The following is a 17,379-nucleotide window of genomic DNA, read 5'->3' on the forward strand; positions in this document are numbered from 1 at the left end:
TTGTCCCTGCGGCTGTGCCCCGCGACTACCGCGCCTGGGAGTAGCTCATTCTCCTACCACACGCTACGCAAGTTCTCAAAACAACCCCGAAAATATTCTCGGGACATGCTAGGTTTTCTGTAAGAGACTACACGGAGAACCAAGGAAGGTGCAACTCAATTTTCAAAACATACATCCTGAAAAGAAAAGCTAATACATTCAATCCCTCTGCTACCGAAACCGGGAACAGTCAAAGGAATTTCGTCTGTCTGTTGTACCTAAGCTTGGTAGGGAGAGTAGAGAGGATCACCGAAGCGCTAACAGAAATGTAGGGAATATATACCTAGGTGTATATCCCTTAGCATTATTCTTATACATATTCTTATAAGTATTATTCTTACAAGTATTATTCTTACACTTTTGCTATGCTTCTGATTAGCACATGAAGAGTCTTGTACCTGGTGTTCATTAATGCAGATGGGATAAGTCCTCTAAATAACTAGAAGTAAAAATTAGTCAGTGGGATGCCTTTAAACATAAGGAAAACTCCTGGGGGAACAGAAAGATTAGCTCACTTGGAAAAATTTAGCTGACTGTAAGGAACGTATTTGCACATGAAAGGTACGGTGTTTCTGGCTGCTCTAAGAACCGTGGTTTCCGTGCTCTGAAGACACTGACAGAATCCGAAGATCAGCATCATTTCTTAAGTTAGGCTCCAAGTATTCAGGCAGTTCTGGGCCCTGGTCAGTGTTTAGTCCATATAACTAACACCTTCTGCTTAGTAAGACTGGAAGTGAGAAGAGTGTAATGGTTAATTTGCTTTATTATTATCTGTGAATTCATAGCTCACAGTTAAAAGAAGGTGAATTTCTCTGCATGGCTTTCTTTTACATGGTTGTGTGAGATTTCAGTCCAGTGTCTTAAAAACCACTTGCTCATTTGACCAAAACCCTGTTCTTCTGAGACAAAGAGCAGCTCAGGAAGCACATGAAAGCAGCTGTAATGGTCCTTGTGGGGTTAGAAAGGCAGAGGCTGGGCAGACCTTGTGGGATTACAGCCTCCTGCTCCATACGAGACCTGTGATTCTGGCACTGCCAGTCACTTCCTGCATTGTGATGCCCAGGGAGTGGTGACAAAAGGGACATGAGACACACTGAAATCAAATGTTCTCTTATTCATTTAGAGAAATAGCATCCATGTGATGGTAGTGTCCAAGCATCCACTGAGACAGGTGTTGTGTAAATACATGGAACACAGAATCTGTTTACTTAGGTCCATAATACCAAGTTACTTGACAGTTTTATTTTATTACTAAACATACACACTGTAGCAGCAGGTTTTTGCAGTGGAGGAGCTGGCATTCTAGGTGAGGTGGACATCAAAGAGAAGAAGAGATTATTGGAAACTAGGGAACACAAATTGGACAGAAATAGAAGGTCCAGAGGAAAATCAAAGACTGAAATTGAAAGATTGTAGCAGCTTGAAGAGACAAACACAAACCAACCATACAGTTAAAACCAGTTCAAAATAATCAAGTTCAAGTCTTAGACTTGAATGGATGCAGAAGCTGAGCAGCTTTCCCTTACTGCTGTTACGGCGACTTACGAAGTGGAGAAGGAAGGGTGTCATGAGTGCAAGAGGACACGAATACCGACCTGCACTGCTGGTTGACCTTCTTGTGGGGTGTCTGGTGAATGTAGGTGTTGCCATTATTTATCCCAGTGGACCATTCTTCCCCATGGAATGGAAAGGGTATGTATTCTTATCTGTGGATGTAAAGATCCCTAGGAAATGCTGTGAATACAAACTGTTGAGTTTTCATTGTGAAATACTGAAAAATACATTGCTGTATGTACAGGGATTTGAATCTCTGTCAGCAGGGGAAGGTCTGACCCTGAGAGTGGAAGCAGCTGAAGAAAGAACACAGAACTGTAGGACAACAGTACTGCAAATGGTGGATGAGTTACCTCTAAAGAGTGTCAGAAATACAATCCCAAAATCTATGGCATACGCATTCCAGGAGTGAGTGTGAGTGCATTCACACTCCTGCCAGTTCTGCGTGTATGTGTTGTAGCTACTCCTAATTTACAGTGTTCTAAGCTCAAAAGAGAGGCTTGGTCATGCTTCTTTAAAAATTACTGTGAAGACTCACTGTCTTCTGTGTGAATCTGACAAGCTCCCAGCAGAGCCTCTTTTTTTTCTTTACTGTTTTTAGAGACAGCTGCAGAGCTGTAGTCAAGAATTGCTTGCATAATGTTTTAAGGAATGACAGCTAAGCACAATGGCATATTTTGACCTTTGGCATTAGATAAGTAATTGGCAGATTAAGTTAATTTTTATTCAAGCAGGGAGACTTGCTTTCTGCTTGCTTGTGAACTCCTGTACCATCATACAAGACTGAACCACACAGGTGAGTTTGAAAAATAGACTTTGGGTTGCTTGCCTTCCTTTTCTATTTGGTGGCCTCTTCATGCAAAGGAAGACCACTTTTCTGTTTTCTTTAAGTGACAAGCAGCACATGGCATGTGCTTGTGTGTGCATGTACGTAAGAGGAGGAGAGAACTTTTAATTTCATGACTGACATTCTAGTAGTGTTACACATAATTTGAAAACTCACCTAGAAAACATCTTTGTTACTGTGCAGTTGAGGAGCCAGTTTCAAGACCTACAACTCTGTGTAAGTCCCCCAGTGACATTTCCCTTTTCCTTTTCAGACGCTGGGTTATGGGCAAGTCAGAAAGCCAGATGGATATAACTGAAATGAATACTCCAAAACCAAAGAAGAAACTGCGATGGAGTGGCCTGGAAATAGGGCTAACTGTTGTAGTGATTCTGCTAGCTATTGTAGCGATCACAATGATAGTTCTGTATGCAACATATGATGGTGAGTACACATAAACTCTCTTTGAATGTATGAATAGGTAAGAGAATAAAAATATCTTGAGAAATGACCAAAAAAAATAATTAATAAATAGAACCCTGTTGTTAGTATATAGTAAAAAAACCCCTGAAGTTGCACTATTTTAAAATGCTATATTAGAAAAGACTGTGTTGTGTGGTGTATATGTAGCTGTGGTACGTAAACCATTCAGACAAAAAAAAACCAACCAGGTCAGCTCAGCATTTTTTGCCAGATAATAGAAAATCGTATCTTACCCAGTATATAAATTAGATGATTAATAGCTGTTACATCATAACCGTATTTCGTATGTATGTCAGTAGACAGCATGACACAAGTATCTGAAATGTGAAGTTGCATCCACACTTAATATTGCTGGACACTTACACAAAACTGCTTCTTTCCAACAGGGACTCTTTAAATTCATTTGTTCACAAACAGTTCTGATGAACACAAAAATTCTGCTTGTTCTGACTCAGCAATACTTCTGTTTGTAATTCAGTAAGCAAAAAGCTCTACAAAGTACACCACCACTGAAGAAAACCAAACTGCAGTGTGTCCTCCTGTATATGTATGAAAATCCTATTTTTTCCTTTTACAGGCTACTGCAGGAAGGACACTCAGTGAGTGTAGCCATACTAAGAAGTTTTGTGATTCAACAGCAAAAATATTAAAAAGTAATTCCATTCAGGGGTAAATCCCCTGATAATTTTTTGGTAAAGATAATACAGAGAAGCTAAAATTTCCATTTGGGGTCAAACTAGAATGTTTCCTTAGATTAGAAATTAAATGCTTTGTTTCAATTTAAAGTACTTAATAATTTTGTTTTATTACAGTTTAGTTCAATTATGGAATGGAAAATACCATTCTGAAATGAAAAATAAAAGAAGTTTTACTTCTGAAGTCTCAAAAGGAAATATTTTCATTTCCTAAACCTTGTATTTTGTTTAAAAGACTTCAGAGTGAATGTATCAGAATTTTCATATATTTCCTCTGGAATATTCTTGTCATTGTAAGGTATTGCTAAATTCAAACTGACTTTGCAGCTGTCTTCAGTCCATGTGCTATTTTTCTCTAAATTTATTCTTCGTTATAAAAACAGTATTTTGCCCACCTCTACTTGATCAATAGGACATTTTCCTCTGATGACTACAAAAATTCCGCATTGTGAGTGTCTAGCGCTGAATGACCCTAAAGGGATGAAGATTAGAGCCTATTCTATAAATATTCACTTACTAAGTGTAAGGTGTTTATTCATCTTTATCTTAACCGTACCCTGCAATTAAATGCAATTCCAAAGTGACTGTCAATGAATACAGTATTTACAGAATATGCTGACATTCAGTAAAAGTTAAGAATATGATTGTATTCTCTTTTAGATGGGGTCTGCAAGACATCAGACTGTATAAAGTCAGGTAAGGATGAAAACGTTTGTGTGCTTGCAAGCAAAAGTGTACGTAATTTAAGTACAGTTCTGAGGACTCTGAGGTACACACCACCTCATGGGAGGCTTCAAAAAAGCTTTGATTAGTAGGCCCCATTTAGATTCCAGACATGCCAAAAACAGCATAGAAAGGTCATTTTACTGGTTCACTTCCTTCTGCGGGAGTACTCATTTTAGGCCCCGTTTTAGAGTAGCCAGAGTAGGTAGGGTGGTTGCCGCACACCTCAGTCCTGCTGGAGTCACCCACTGGTGAAATTTCAAGGTGGTCCATTATCTCAGTAACTGTATGTTCTAGCACAGTCTGAGTATCTTACAAGATTTACTTATCTCTGTTACTGTCTTTTAGGTATCCTTCCAACATGCTTTCCTGCCAGCATGAAAGCTCATGCTGTGGTTTGCAAAATGATCAAATTATTTATCTACTTGATTTCTTTTAATCTCTGAAGATGCTAATTTTCAGCCTGACTTTGTAATGATGAAAAGCAGTAGAAAAAAGGACAAGCAGTAGAAGCTTTGGAGAAAGGAGGCATAATGTAAACTGAAGATCCAGCAAGAAGTGGCTCAGTGAATTAAGCAGAATAGTTTTTTACGCTTCCATTAAAAGATTTAACAGCATGCAAATATTTAAGGGAATAAATAAACATTCTTACTGAATGTTAGATTCTCAATACAGAAGTAAAATTGTGAAAGGATTACAGTAAGGACATTGAAGGGGAAAAATGTCAGGCTTACAACGTTGTGTAACAGCGTGTAGAAGGGGCATTTTTAAAAACTATGAAGTGCCTCAATTCAACAGAGATAATAATGAAATATAAAATGAGAAAAAAGGGTAGACAGACTGAAACATCCCCAAAAGAGAAATATACAATGTGGTTCTAATGTGATAATCTCTTTTCCTTTTTCATTAAGTACAGCTTTATTTTATTCACACATTTATCTCATTTACTCACTATCATCTGCTTTTTATTCTACACATTGTCTAGTTCAAGCACTGAAAGAATTAAGTCCTTAAAAATGGTGAGAATTCAGCCTCAAAACATGTAAAATGCCAGGGTAATACTATCACTGTGTCCTATGGAAGTGTTTTCTACCGGCAGGAAAATGAGCTCATTGACATCATAGAGCTTTTCTGTAATCCACATTCTGCTGTCCCTACACAGGACACAACAACTGATCTACTGCAGACAGGGGGACTACTCTTGTGAGTAAATACTATCATGTGTGCAAGAACTGCATACTCCAGCCTGGAACACATAAAATCTACAACTGGGCAAAAGGTAGCTTTTGTATTTTACCAGGTGTTAATACTTGGTATTTCCATACCATCCTGTAAGAGTCCTGGGAGGTAGTCAGTGTATCTGATAAAATTATAATCTTTGTAATTAAGTTTTAGCTGTGGTGCTATAGTTCAGGTAAGATCTAAACAGATGCAAAAGCAATGATGTCAAAGTGGAACACTTACTCCTGACCATATTATGAAGCGTAGCATCAGTGTGTTTCTGCCTAGCAAGGGTCAATTACCAGACACAGCTAACAATCTGTGTGGTCTATGGGACTGTTGTCGCACTGAAACCTCACCATGCAGAAAGCAGGTCAAGGAGCCCCCATGTGAAGTTTGGATGGGCTAGCCATTACAGAACTGTCAGTTCCAAATATTGCATCTGTTTGTAAATGATTCAGAATGGATAGCTTTAAGCAAAGTTGAGAGTGACCAATTCAAATTTAAAATTGTTACAGATTAACTGAGCCAGGATTTCCATGTCCCACTGTGGTGTAATGGATTTAAGGCAGAAATCACTATAGAAGTGTTTGGCCTCTTCCACACTTACATATCCATTAAATAAAATACAGTCAGATTACGAAAAGAGGTTGGTAGGGATGTAAACACCTAGAAGACTTGTTCGATTAGGTGGTCTCTAGACTGAGCAAGTTCTCAGCTCCAGAAGCAGAACCCTGTAAATGAGAAGCCCAGAATGGTTAGCTGGCTTCTGCTCAGGCCTTCAGTGCTCCAAGAGCATCAAAAATAGCTTAAAGAGTTGGTCAGAATTATATAAAATAGCAACAAAATAAATTAATATTTAAAGTGCAACGTAAAGTGCTTAAACCAGACAAATAAACTGTATTAATGTTAATAATAATCTTACTGTGATTAATCTACAGGTTTAACATTACTTCAAATCAGGATTTTGTAACAGTTCAAACTTTAATTTGGCAGCTTCTTGCACACCATGTAGGATAACATACGGGAAAAGTTAGACAGATAGATGCAGATAGAAAGCCAGAAGTATTAACTCTAGAAAATTTACTGTGGTCTTTCAAGAAATATAATTAGGAATAGACATTGAGAGAAATGGTAATGCCTTACACCAGAGCTGACCAGTACTGTGCCAGTTTTTTGCCATGAATTTCAAAACTTTGACAGAGGTACAAGCCACTGTAAAAGAATAAATTGAAGATACTGACATAATTTATAGGACATTTAATAGAACAGCTTCGAATAAATGACCAGAAGAAAAAATGTAATGAAAATTCAACTGGTTATACACAGGGTAAAACATCAGTAACTGTGTGATAATGTTATCAGGGTTTGTGGAATACACTGCAGTGCAGCATGTGAAGGTACCATGTAATTTGTACACATGTTTTCTGAATAAGCTGACATACTCTCAGCTAATTTTCCTGAGCTCAGACATCACAGATTGATGAGAATAGGGAATTTTATTCTCTCTCACATCAGTTTCACCTAGGTAAGCATATTGTGTTTCTCCCATATCCTCCCCCAATCACTGGTTGTTCTGTCAGCTTATATTACTTTATTAGTAAGCTATTACAGCAACTACTGGCAATCAGGAGTAGTACAATAAAATTAATTATTAAAAGTAATTAAGGTAAGGCTCTGCATTCTTCAGTGACAGTTAGGAAATGGTATAAACAAGTGAGAAGAGAAACAAACCCAGACACTGGTTCATCAAAGCAATACTGAGGACTAATGGAAAGTGTACCATGTGTTTTCTGTATTTGTATATGTATTAATCTGTATTAGAATGAAAATAACAAAATATTCATCAGTCTCACAGTTACTATTTCCAGAGCAAAAATGTCTCAGTGCATACAGCCATGAACTTACCATAAATCTTTGGGCATAAGTATTAACTTATAAATTAATTTACAGCATGTTTAGGATTCTGCCCAGCCTAATTAGTCCCACTGACTTTGAAGAGACGCTTCATGGCAGTTGTGTTTCTGGGCTTTTGTGGACAACAAAATCATATTCCATTGATTTAAATATATCCATGGTATCAGCCAAATAATGAATGGTTATCTTGGCGTTCAGATGAGGAAATTACACTCTTGAAGAGAATATCCTTCAGGAGAACACTTTATACGTATATTTTGGATGAAGTCCTAAGTGAAAGACTACAGTTTCCATGTCTGTGTTCTTTCTGTTATGTTTGCAGTATTTAAACATCAAGTTTTGATAAAAGTTGGTTAGCCTGGACCTGAAAGCAGAAAAGTTATGATAGACAATTATTTTTGTGTAGCAGTAGTAGGCAAGGAAGATTAAACAGATGCTGACTACAGATAGAGCAACCTAATTCCACAGTTAAAGCAAGGTTTGATATTACATAGGCTGATAATTTCTCAAATTTACACAAGATGTGAACTTCTCCTGGGTTTTGTTTTGGTTTTGGTTGGGCTTGTTTGTTTTTTTTGCAAAAGTGACAAGACAGTGGATAAGAGCCAATCTGCTTGGTGTCAGAAGATTTCTCTATCCTACCGTCACTTTTGGCAGAGCTGACACGCTGCTCTCAATGAGCCAGCTGTGGTGCCCAGTCCTGGCTATTGAAGTCTTTTGTTGCCAGACTAACACATGCCAGGATAATCCAAGGGATAGTGTCACCCTTCAGATGCTGCTCTAGCCTAGCAGAGAGATATATAAAGATACCCACCCTCAAAACAGAAGATGTTAGTAATAATCAGCAGTTATCTTCCTCTTTTACAGCGAATAGATGGAACTAAGACAGGAATAAAGTGCACCACTCCAAACATTTCCCTTCCTCTGGAACAAACTAGGGGAACAGACAAATAGAGACTTTGCAACTTTGGTTCCTTCAAATTTAAGTCAGCCTTGCATTGACTTCAGAAGGAAAAGAATCGGGTGCTGGTCATTGTACCTACTTCTGCAGTGGTTTTTATGCTACTTAAGCAGTCTAAAATTGAAAATGCATGTGTGTTCATAGCTTTTTCCATCTTCCAAGCACTGGAACACTGTAAAATCATCAGATGTAGGCCTAAAATATAACACCGTTAAGTCAGTGGAAGATCACAAGAAAAACTGCAGGGGGGGAGGTGAGGCAAGTCAGCACAAATACTATAGACTGTCTATTCACCTCTAATTTCCACCAGCATGACAGACATGGAAAATATTGAAAGTACTGGAGAAACAACTATAAATATTTGACTCACCCATGTGGGAGTAATGAACACTTCAAATCACAAGCCTCACCATTTACTAAATATAATGTCTGAAAAATGGGAAGGATATTCAGTACCCTGGGAAATTCAGAGGTATCGCTAGCTCTTACTTGACTCCTAGCACCTCTCCTTTCTGTGAGAGACTTTGTACTAGCATACTAGTGGTGAAGGCAGTCTAGGTGGAAGAGGAGTACCAAAAAGAAAAAGCACAGAAGGTTTCTGAACAGCAGCTGGGAAACTGTCATCAAGGAATCAGATTTCACTAGAAAATCCCATGTTCCGATCAGTCTTTGAAAAGGCACTTTAAGAGGGTCAAGCAGGGATAGCAAGAGGCAGTATCAATTTGGAGTAGGTCTAAAATATCACTGCAGATGCAGGGAAGCATTAACAGGAAAACTTTCTGGAGAAGAACTTAAATAGTACAACAAAGTCATTATTTTATTGAAATAGACTGGATTAGCTGAGTCTACATCATTCTTAACTAATTAAATCCCATTACAGTGGATACTTAACCTCTGATATGTCTTACGCTTTTTGCCACATTTCAGTACAAAGAAGTGTCAGTAAATGAAACATCTTACATGTTATATAAAACTGAGCAACCACTCACAGGGAGTAGGAACATTATGCAGTTTATCCATCAGTAAACACAGGCAACAGACAAGTATATAAGTTGCGCACAGTGAAGGAATAATAATTCATTGTTTACTGACTAGTACTTTGTTTGGTCTAGAACACTCAAGTAGGCTTGAGCCTATTCTAAACTAAATATATTTATTACTTCCCTCTTCGGAGAAAAAAAGTGTATTCATTTATTTTCTCTAAAAATCCTTTATGCCTTGATTTGTCTCGTATTACAGCAGCCCGAATCCTTGAGAACATGGACACGACTGCAGAGCCTTGTAATGATTTTTACCAATATGCCTGTGGAGGATGGCTTAAGAGGAACGTCATTCCAGAAACCAGCTCCCGTTATAGTAACTTTGACATTTTAAGAGACGAACTAGAAGTTGTTTTAAAAGGTCAGTGGAGGGTATGTTTGTGGACTATATAAAGTTTCTTGTTTGGCTTACACATTATCCTAATAAGATGTGGTTGTCTAGCAAAGCTTAAAATACTACCAAATATTTCATCTTCTTTGTGTTCGGTTCAGGACAAATCTACCACAAACTGCTTGCTTGGGGAATGCTGTGGAAGTTATGCTGTCATGTCTGACACCAGAGCGGGGTTGACCAGACCTGACCTTTCTGGTATCTGGACTCTGTGTGCTCATCTGAATATCGTAACAACTGAAATCCCTATCATTACCCTCATGCACTAACAATAGCAGCCAAGCTAGGTGTAAAAGAAAGAGGTCTGCGTGTGCCCAAGTTAGCTGAAATGCTGGAGCTGCTCTCTGGCAGCCCTGCATCCTGCATATCTGTATTCAATCAGCTAAATCCTAAAGAGCAGGCAAGCAGTTTTTCACCTTGTCACATCATAAACTTACAAATATTCCTTTTTCCACAAAATGTTATAGTGTCAAATTGTCTGTATCGCCCCTTTTCAGACTAAAATAACAGAGTCAAAGAAGTCAGTTTATACTCATGAAACATCCTCCAAACCACTCTCTCCAGACTGGATATCCTTTTCTACTTTGCCTATCTTTTGGTTTTGTCAGGTTTGCAGTTTATGGATGCCACACTGTTCCTCAGGCTTCAGTTTCTGTGGAGCAAAGCAGTTGTAAAGTCATAACTGGAGTAATTGTAAAGTAGTGGCAAAAGTGGGCTGCCCACAAGGCAGGGTGAGCCGGGACCTGACCGTGACTCAAGGCAGGCAGGGATAAAGACTTCACAGAAAAGGGGCTCAGGTGAGCACCCAGATGAGGCTTCCTATGGCTCTTCCTTACAGTTTTGCTGTTTTCAAAGAAGTATGATCCATGGTCACACAACTGCACCACACCAAAGCAGACCTTGAACGCAAACAGCTAAACTCCTGGCTGCAACGAAAAGAGCAGATTAGAATTACAGGAAAAGATGGTTACAGGCTGGTCAGCGCAGTTAGAGCCTGCTGGTACACTTAGGGCCCTGACAGCAATTCTCTTCACACAACAGCTTTGTCACCTAAAAACTGTCCCTGAAAAGTCAGAGCATTTGTATTTTGCCAGGGGTGATCCACAAAGTATCTACCTGACTCCTTTATGCTCAACATTTTAACACAGACTGATATAATTGCAAGGCATATAATCTCCAGAGCTTTTTTTCCCTCAGCTTCCCTGGAATTTGAGATGAACATGGAGTACTTATCATCCACCCTCTGGTCCTCAGGATGGTATCCACTATGGTTCCTTCAGAATCTTTCCAGTAAGGATCAGATATTAAGATGTATTTGCTGTCTGTGTTTCAGATGTCCTTGACACACCAAGCACCAATGATATAACAGCAGTGCAGAAGGCAAAAACTCTGTACAGATCGTGCATAAATGAAAGTAAGTGTCTCCTGAATTTACTGCTTATAGAGTACATAAATACCATCCAAAGAATTCCATGTTCACAGTCAGCTATACCTATAGTCTCCTAGTTTCTGTGCATAATTTTTTAGAAATTCTTCCTGAAAACTAAAATGTATTGATTTTATAGGGTTGAATAAGAATGTCCATAGTAAAACTAGTATTGTATCTCCTGGTTTACTAGCTTTTAGGTGAGATTACATTACTCTTCAGTTACCAGTTTGCTGCAGATATTTAAACTCTAATCCTTTCAGAAAATGTGAGTTAGCTTCTTTCGTACAAAGTATCAGGGAAGAGGTGCAAAAGAACTGGCATACCGGGCTTCTACAAAGACAAGGAACTCATTTATTTCAAGAATTTGAGATAGATGCTGCCACTGGAATGAGGAGCAGAGAACAGTTAGCAGTACTTCCTAAATCTCATGTTTTTATAGTTTCTATAATGTTATTAATAATTCTCAAAACTATTATTTAAAGCTATCTGCAGAGTAAAAATACAATAGTTCTTCAATGTCATGGTCGCAAGGATTTGCATACACTGTTTGACTGAAATGGGTTTTAAGTTAAATGTTAAAGCTCAGTCATACATCAGAGCATACTCCTATTGTGGTGATTGGGAAGACATATTTCTCAGCTTAATTTTCTGAAATCATTATAATAGTATAACATCTGTGTGTTTTAAAATATCATGGTAACTCATTTTATTTTCTCCGAAAGCTACCATTGATAGCAGAGGTGGAACACCTTTAATCAGTTTATTGCCAGATGTATCTGACTGGCCTGTAGCAACAACCAACTGGGAATCTTCCTATGGTAAGATGATGTGTGTTTACTTCCATTTCAGTTAGAATTTGTAAATGATTGCACTTTTCATTGCTTATCAAAAATAGAGATTGAGTGTACCTTTCATTTGCTTAGGTACTGCTTGGACAGCTGAGACGGCTATTGCACAGCTGAACTCCAAATACGGAAAAAAGGTCCTTATTAATTTTTTCGTTGGCACAGATGATAAAAATTCCACAGCACATATCATTCATGTAAGTCTCCCTGGGCAGCACTGCCTTCTTGATCATAAAAGTGCAGCAAAATAACTACAAGTGTAGACATAGAAGTTAATCAGAACATTAGTGATTTGAATTTTACCAGAGTAAGTTGTAGATAATTCTGAATCTGTGTAGCTTTCAATTATCAGTTTCACAGTGCACTGTCCATTCTTAGAGTTAATATCTCTATTCTGTGCACTCATACACTTATTCTCAGTGAGATGAGAATAACGGAGACATACATAGACATAGAGACACAATTTGTGTGTACCCTGGACAGAAGACAGACATGATCTACTTGCATATGCATGCAAGCAATTAAATAAACATGATTTCCTTACTAAGTACTTCAGGCAGAAAGCTCTGTCACTGAAAACCCAGGCTATGGTTCCAATGTCAGAAAGCCCACACTGGGGGTTGTGTTTTCACAAAGTGTTCAGATACCGAAGTACTAACTGGACCTGCAGTCAGCTGGCACAGGTACAAAAGTGGCTGAGGACATTTGCATGAGGAGTATGCCTGTAAATGCATGATGATCTCTGAAAATGGGAAATCCAGAGGAAGACAGTATTACGTATGGTGAATCCTTGCCAGCTACTCCTGAGAAGCAACAGTTATAAGAGCAAAGGTCTAATCTTTGTTATCAATGGGTAGACGGATCCTTGACTACTTCACATGAACAAATTTCAAAGATATGGTAACTGCCTTGCTTGCCTGTGGACTGTTTTGGCTTCTGTACATACCCTACTTCACACTGGTTATGTGTAGGAGACATTGTTCAGCAACAGCAGAAAAAAAAACCCCTCAACACTAAAAAGAAAGACAAAACGCATAAGGAGAGTGAAAAAAATTAAAGGTGGGCAACAGGATGAGAGAGAAGTACCATCGACCTGTAACTGACAGAAGAACAGTACAATGCTACACCATTTTATCCTTAAGCACTTTCTAATTTTCATTTCAATTTATAGATCGACCAGCCTGGGCTTGGCCTGCCTTCTCGGGACTATTATGAATGCACTGGTGCATACACAGAGGTAAGATGAAGCTGACAGATCGTTGACTCCATTTCGGAAGTTTTTGGCTGTATTTTTAAGGCAGACATATCCTCAAGAGTGGGGATAAACAAAGGGCAGGAACAGTCCTTCCCCAAAGAGACTCCAGTGCTACCCCTGGGAGACATCACTGGGAGAACTGGGGAAACTGGAACTGCAAAGCAATAATGACAAACATTTAAACAAGGTTGATCTGCAGCATCTGTGACAGAGTGGAGAAAGAAGTTCTAACATAGGTAAGTATGCATAAAGAGAGCCAAAAGGTAAATGAAAAGGATGTAGAGAAATGAGATTAAGGGTAAGTAAAAATAAGTTAGCTAAGAATGGGAGGGAGTGTAACAAGTGTCCTGAAGTTGAGGTGTTATAATATTATGCTATAAATGTTAGTGACAATAATATGCCATACATATTAGTGACCTAGTTTAATTTTCCTAGCAGCATTAGAAGCAAAGGGGTTTTTGCTTAGGCTCCAGTTGCTGGTATGTACTAGTTGGCTCTGCACTGGATGAGAAGACTGCACATTCCTCCAGCAATCACCACATGGCGGACATCCCAACCTGTCTCCCTTCCTGTGTCATCCTGCCTTCTCTTCCATTCTCTTGTAATCACTAAACAAATATGTGGACAAAAAGTAGTAGTTTTTCCATGCAATTCCTGTAAGATTATGCAAGTCAGAACAGGAACAGCTCCTTAACCTCTTTTAGGACCTCTTGGAAGGAAATAAACATGAAACAATTTAGCTTCTGCCAGGCTTCATGGCTGAATCAAGAGGTACCTTGTGTTAAGACAGAATATGAGCGCTTATGGATCACCTCCTGTTCTGTCACTACAAAAAGCAACTGTGTATCTCTCATTTCTAATCCTGGATGTGCTTGAGAGCTGAAGTACATGTATTTGCTGAAGTCATGTAGCTGAAACTGCCACCACAGTAACATTTAATTAGCCAGTTTTCTTCTGTGTAATAAAATGAAGAAGTGATGAGAAAGCATACAAAACACTTTTGGTTTGTAGGTGTTTTGTTGACATGCTAATAGTTGATACTCTAATACTGATTACATTTAATTACAGATCATATACTAGTAAAGACAATCATTACCAATATTAACTTTTCAGTTACATTATTATCATGTGTGATGGCCTCTAGGAGCTGGCTCATGTATCACAATTTGCTCCCTTCCTTTTATTACATCCACTGCAGAAGTCAACCCGTTTTAACCTCTGACCTACCTGAAAGTATCATGCTACCTTCCACTGCTGGGAAGTAGAGGAGGAAGTATCTTACAAAAAAACAACCAAATTTATCTCTGAAGGGCAGATTCATAATATTTTTACAAGCATGCATATTTCACACAAGAGACACTCTCCCTCTCAATCCCTGCACTCTGATAGCACCCCTTTCTTGGCTCTGTTTCCTGCTGTCTCACTCTACTCTTTGACCTGTATGTAGCAAACAAGATACCTGCCTCCTGCACTTTAAACTCTGGCTTTGTCAGGACTTCCCACCACAAAGCTAGAAGTGGAATCTGTGAACAAGATGCTTTAAAGATCTTTTTTTAAGATTTATTTTTCTCCTCCTCTCATACAGGAGTTATGCTGATGTGTAAGTTCCCACTAAAATATCAGAGTATTTGCGCAGTCCATCTGAAATTAGCTGAGTTGTTTTTTTGTTACCTGACCATAGAGTGTTCTGCACTTCGGGCCAAAAATCAAGTCCACTAATTGGTACCTGAAGATCTCTGTTGACTTACTGGTTTGGAGTAATGTCTGTATTGCATTTTTATAAATTGTATTTGGATATTTTTAAATGATATTAACAAACTTGGAATGCACTCTTTTTCATGACTTGCAGTTGTCAGTGGTTTTTTCTCTTTCTGGTAAAATAATCTTGATTAAAAATAGCAGCAAGAGTTCAGTCCTTCAAGATGCTGTGAGCCTCATGTCTTTTTGAAGTCTGCTATCAGTACTTTTCATGAGCTGCTCAGTTTTGCAGCACACAACCTGTTGTAGCATGGTACTTCTAGCAGGTAGGAGAGGCTAACAGGAGATGGATGGCAAGGAAGGTTCTTATCAGAATGGCTGTACCAATGTAGCATGCATTACAGGGGTGCATCCTACTGTTTCAGAAGCTGAACTTACCAAAATATTTCTATTAATAAAGTTGATGACATGCACACCTTATTATTTCTAGGTTATAGCACTTTTAATAGATTATGCTATTTTGGATAAAATAGATTTATTATTAGATAGCTAATCTAATATGTATTATTATTTGCATTTAAAAAGCATGTTGAAAACAGTATTTGATATAAAAATGAGTGTGGCTTATCAAAGACGTATTAGAATGATATTAAGTTCCATTAAATATAATGAGATCTGTAGATACTTTACAGCATAGCATTTAAGAGAATATACTTCCATATTTACATTCTTATCCTTGGTGAATTCTTTTATGTTAAATTTAACATATACTATATTGTCTCTAGTGTATCTAGCTATACCAGATTTAGGTACAGCAACAGGATTTCTAAGTGTCCCAAGAAGCAACAGAGGAGGTACGCTGCTTCTGAGAGTAATTTTCCCACAACGCTTATTCAACACAGTCCATCAGAATTTCTCTCAGTTTTATGTTTCTGGGAACATCGTTCTTTGGAAGTGGTATTTTTGGAAGTTGTAATTAAAGTGAGCTGGAAAAAACACGGGTGATGGTTTAAATATGGACGTACAAATGTCTCATTTTAAGTAATGAAAACATAGTACAGTAGTTGAGAGTGTTTAGCTTTGAACAGTGCTACAAATTATGCAGCAATTTGCCATGAGGGAATTTTTGAAGTTCATTTCTATTTGTGATCGAACAGTTTTTCAGAATGAATTACTATTAAACTGTTTAAGAAAGGGATGAATTGTAGCTCATAAAAATGGAGATGAAATCTTAAAGATAACCAAGGTATGCTATACTTTGAAGAGTTTTGTCTTTAAAATGCTTGTATTTTTTCCTGCAGGCATGTTCCGCCTATGTTGATTTCATGATTTCTGTAACTAAACTAGTCCTACAAGAAAGAAATATTTCTTTCAGTGAGGCTGATATTTCTGAACAAATGAAAAGAGTTATGGACCTGGAGAAAGAGATTGCCAATGTAAGAAAAACATTTTTAAAGTTTCCTTTAAAGAACTGACTTTTTTCTCAGTACCTAAGAAAGCTCACTGTAAACTGAGTTGTTCAGTTACTTGCTAATGTTATTTTATGGGACCAAAAATGTATGGGGCCTGGAGCACCTAAGAGGAACGCATAACAAGACAGACATGCCTTCTAAAAGCAAGGGAAAATATTTGAGTTAGCTGTTTTCCAAACAGCAGAATGTTTTATCCTAATCTGTTCACAGAAGCCCCTCAAGAAAAGAAAGAGCAAGAGAGAAACAGACTTGGCTTCTGTTTAGTCTGTTTTAGAAAGTGAGTTTTGGGAGATGCCTTCAGGCTTCTTCTCCCTTTGTCCTGTTTTCCTCGTGGGCTGTTTGGTTATGAGACCAGAAGATTCCTAACCCTTGGCCTGCCATGCAACATAAAGTAATGTTTGTCCTGCACAAGCTGCTCCACAATGCTGATTGTTCCAAGTGCATTTTTAATCAAACACTGTTCTCCATGGAAGTATGGCTTAGAGAAATAGCTGGAATTTGAACTTGTGTGGAGAAAAACAACTGGAAATTCAAACATTCATGAGCAAAAATGTGGCTTATGATTATTGTTTCAGAAGGAGCAGAAGCTAAGGATAACTGCAAAACATGCTAAATGCAAATTTTCTAGCTTCAGCTATTTTTCAAGTTACACTTACAGTAAGGGCATAAGTTTGGCAGAGGAAGACCTTCCTCCCCCATTTGTATAAGCTAAAACCACCTGATTTTGGTTTTCTTCACATTTTCCTGAGAAACACACCTCTGGGCTTAGATCAGAGATGGAAAATTATTACAAGAAAAGGAGTTAACTGGAGAAAGATTTAAAGGGGTAT

The 17,379-nt window shown here is 38.2% G+C and overlaps 1 protein-coding gene across 1 annotated transcript in view; it reads left to right on the plus strand.

Annotated features, from left to right (window-relative positions):
• Positions 1–2,700: 2,700 nt before the first annotated feature.
• Positions 2,701–17,379, plus strand: part of MME (membrane metallo-endopeptidase) — a 41,005-nt gene continuing 26,326 nt past the window's right edge. The window contains exons 1-8 of the mRNA XM_010020227.1: positions 2,701–2,863; positions 4,258–4,293; positions 9,659–9,820; positions 11,184–11,264; positions 12,002–12,097; positions 12,203–12,321; positions 13,296–13,361; positions 16,379–16,513. Of these exons, the coding sequence (XP_010018529.1) occupies positions 2,704–2,863; positions 4,258–4,293; positions 9,659–9,820; positions 11,184–11,264; positions 12,002–12,097; positions 12,203–12,321; positions 13,296–13,361; positions 16,379–16,513 (855 nt within the window). The 5' untranslated portion in view covers positions 2,701–2,703. The remainder of the gene's footprint in view (positions 2,864–4,257; positions 4,294–9,658; positions 9,821–11,183; positions 11,265–12,001; positions 12,098–12,202; positions 12,322–13,295; positions 13,362–16,378; positions 16,514–17,379) is intronic.

Source organism: Nestor notabilis, unplaced genomic scaffold, assembly GCF_000696875.1.
Source record: "Nestor notabilis isolate BGI_N333 unplaced genomic scaffold, ASM69687v1 scaffold31708, whole genome shotgun sequence".
Classification (NCBI taxonomy): Eukaryota; Metazoa; Chordata; class Aves; order Psittaciformes; family Psittacidae; genus Nestor; species Nestor notabilis.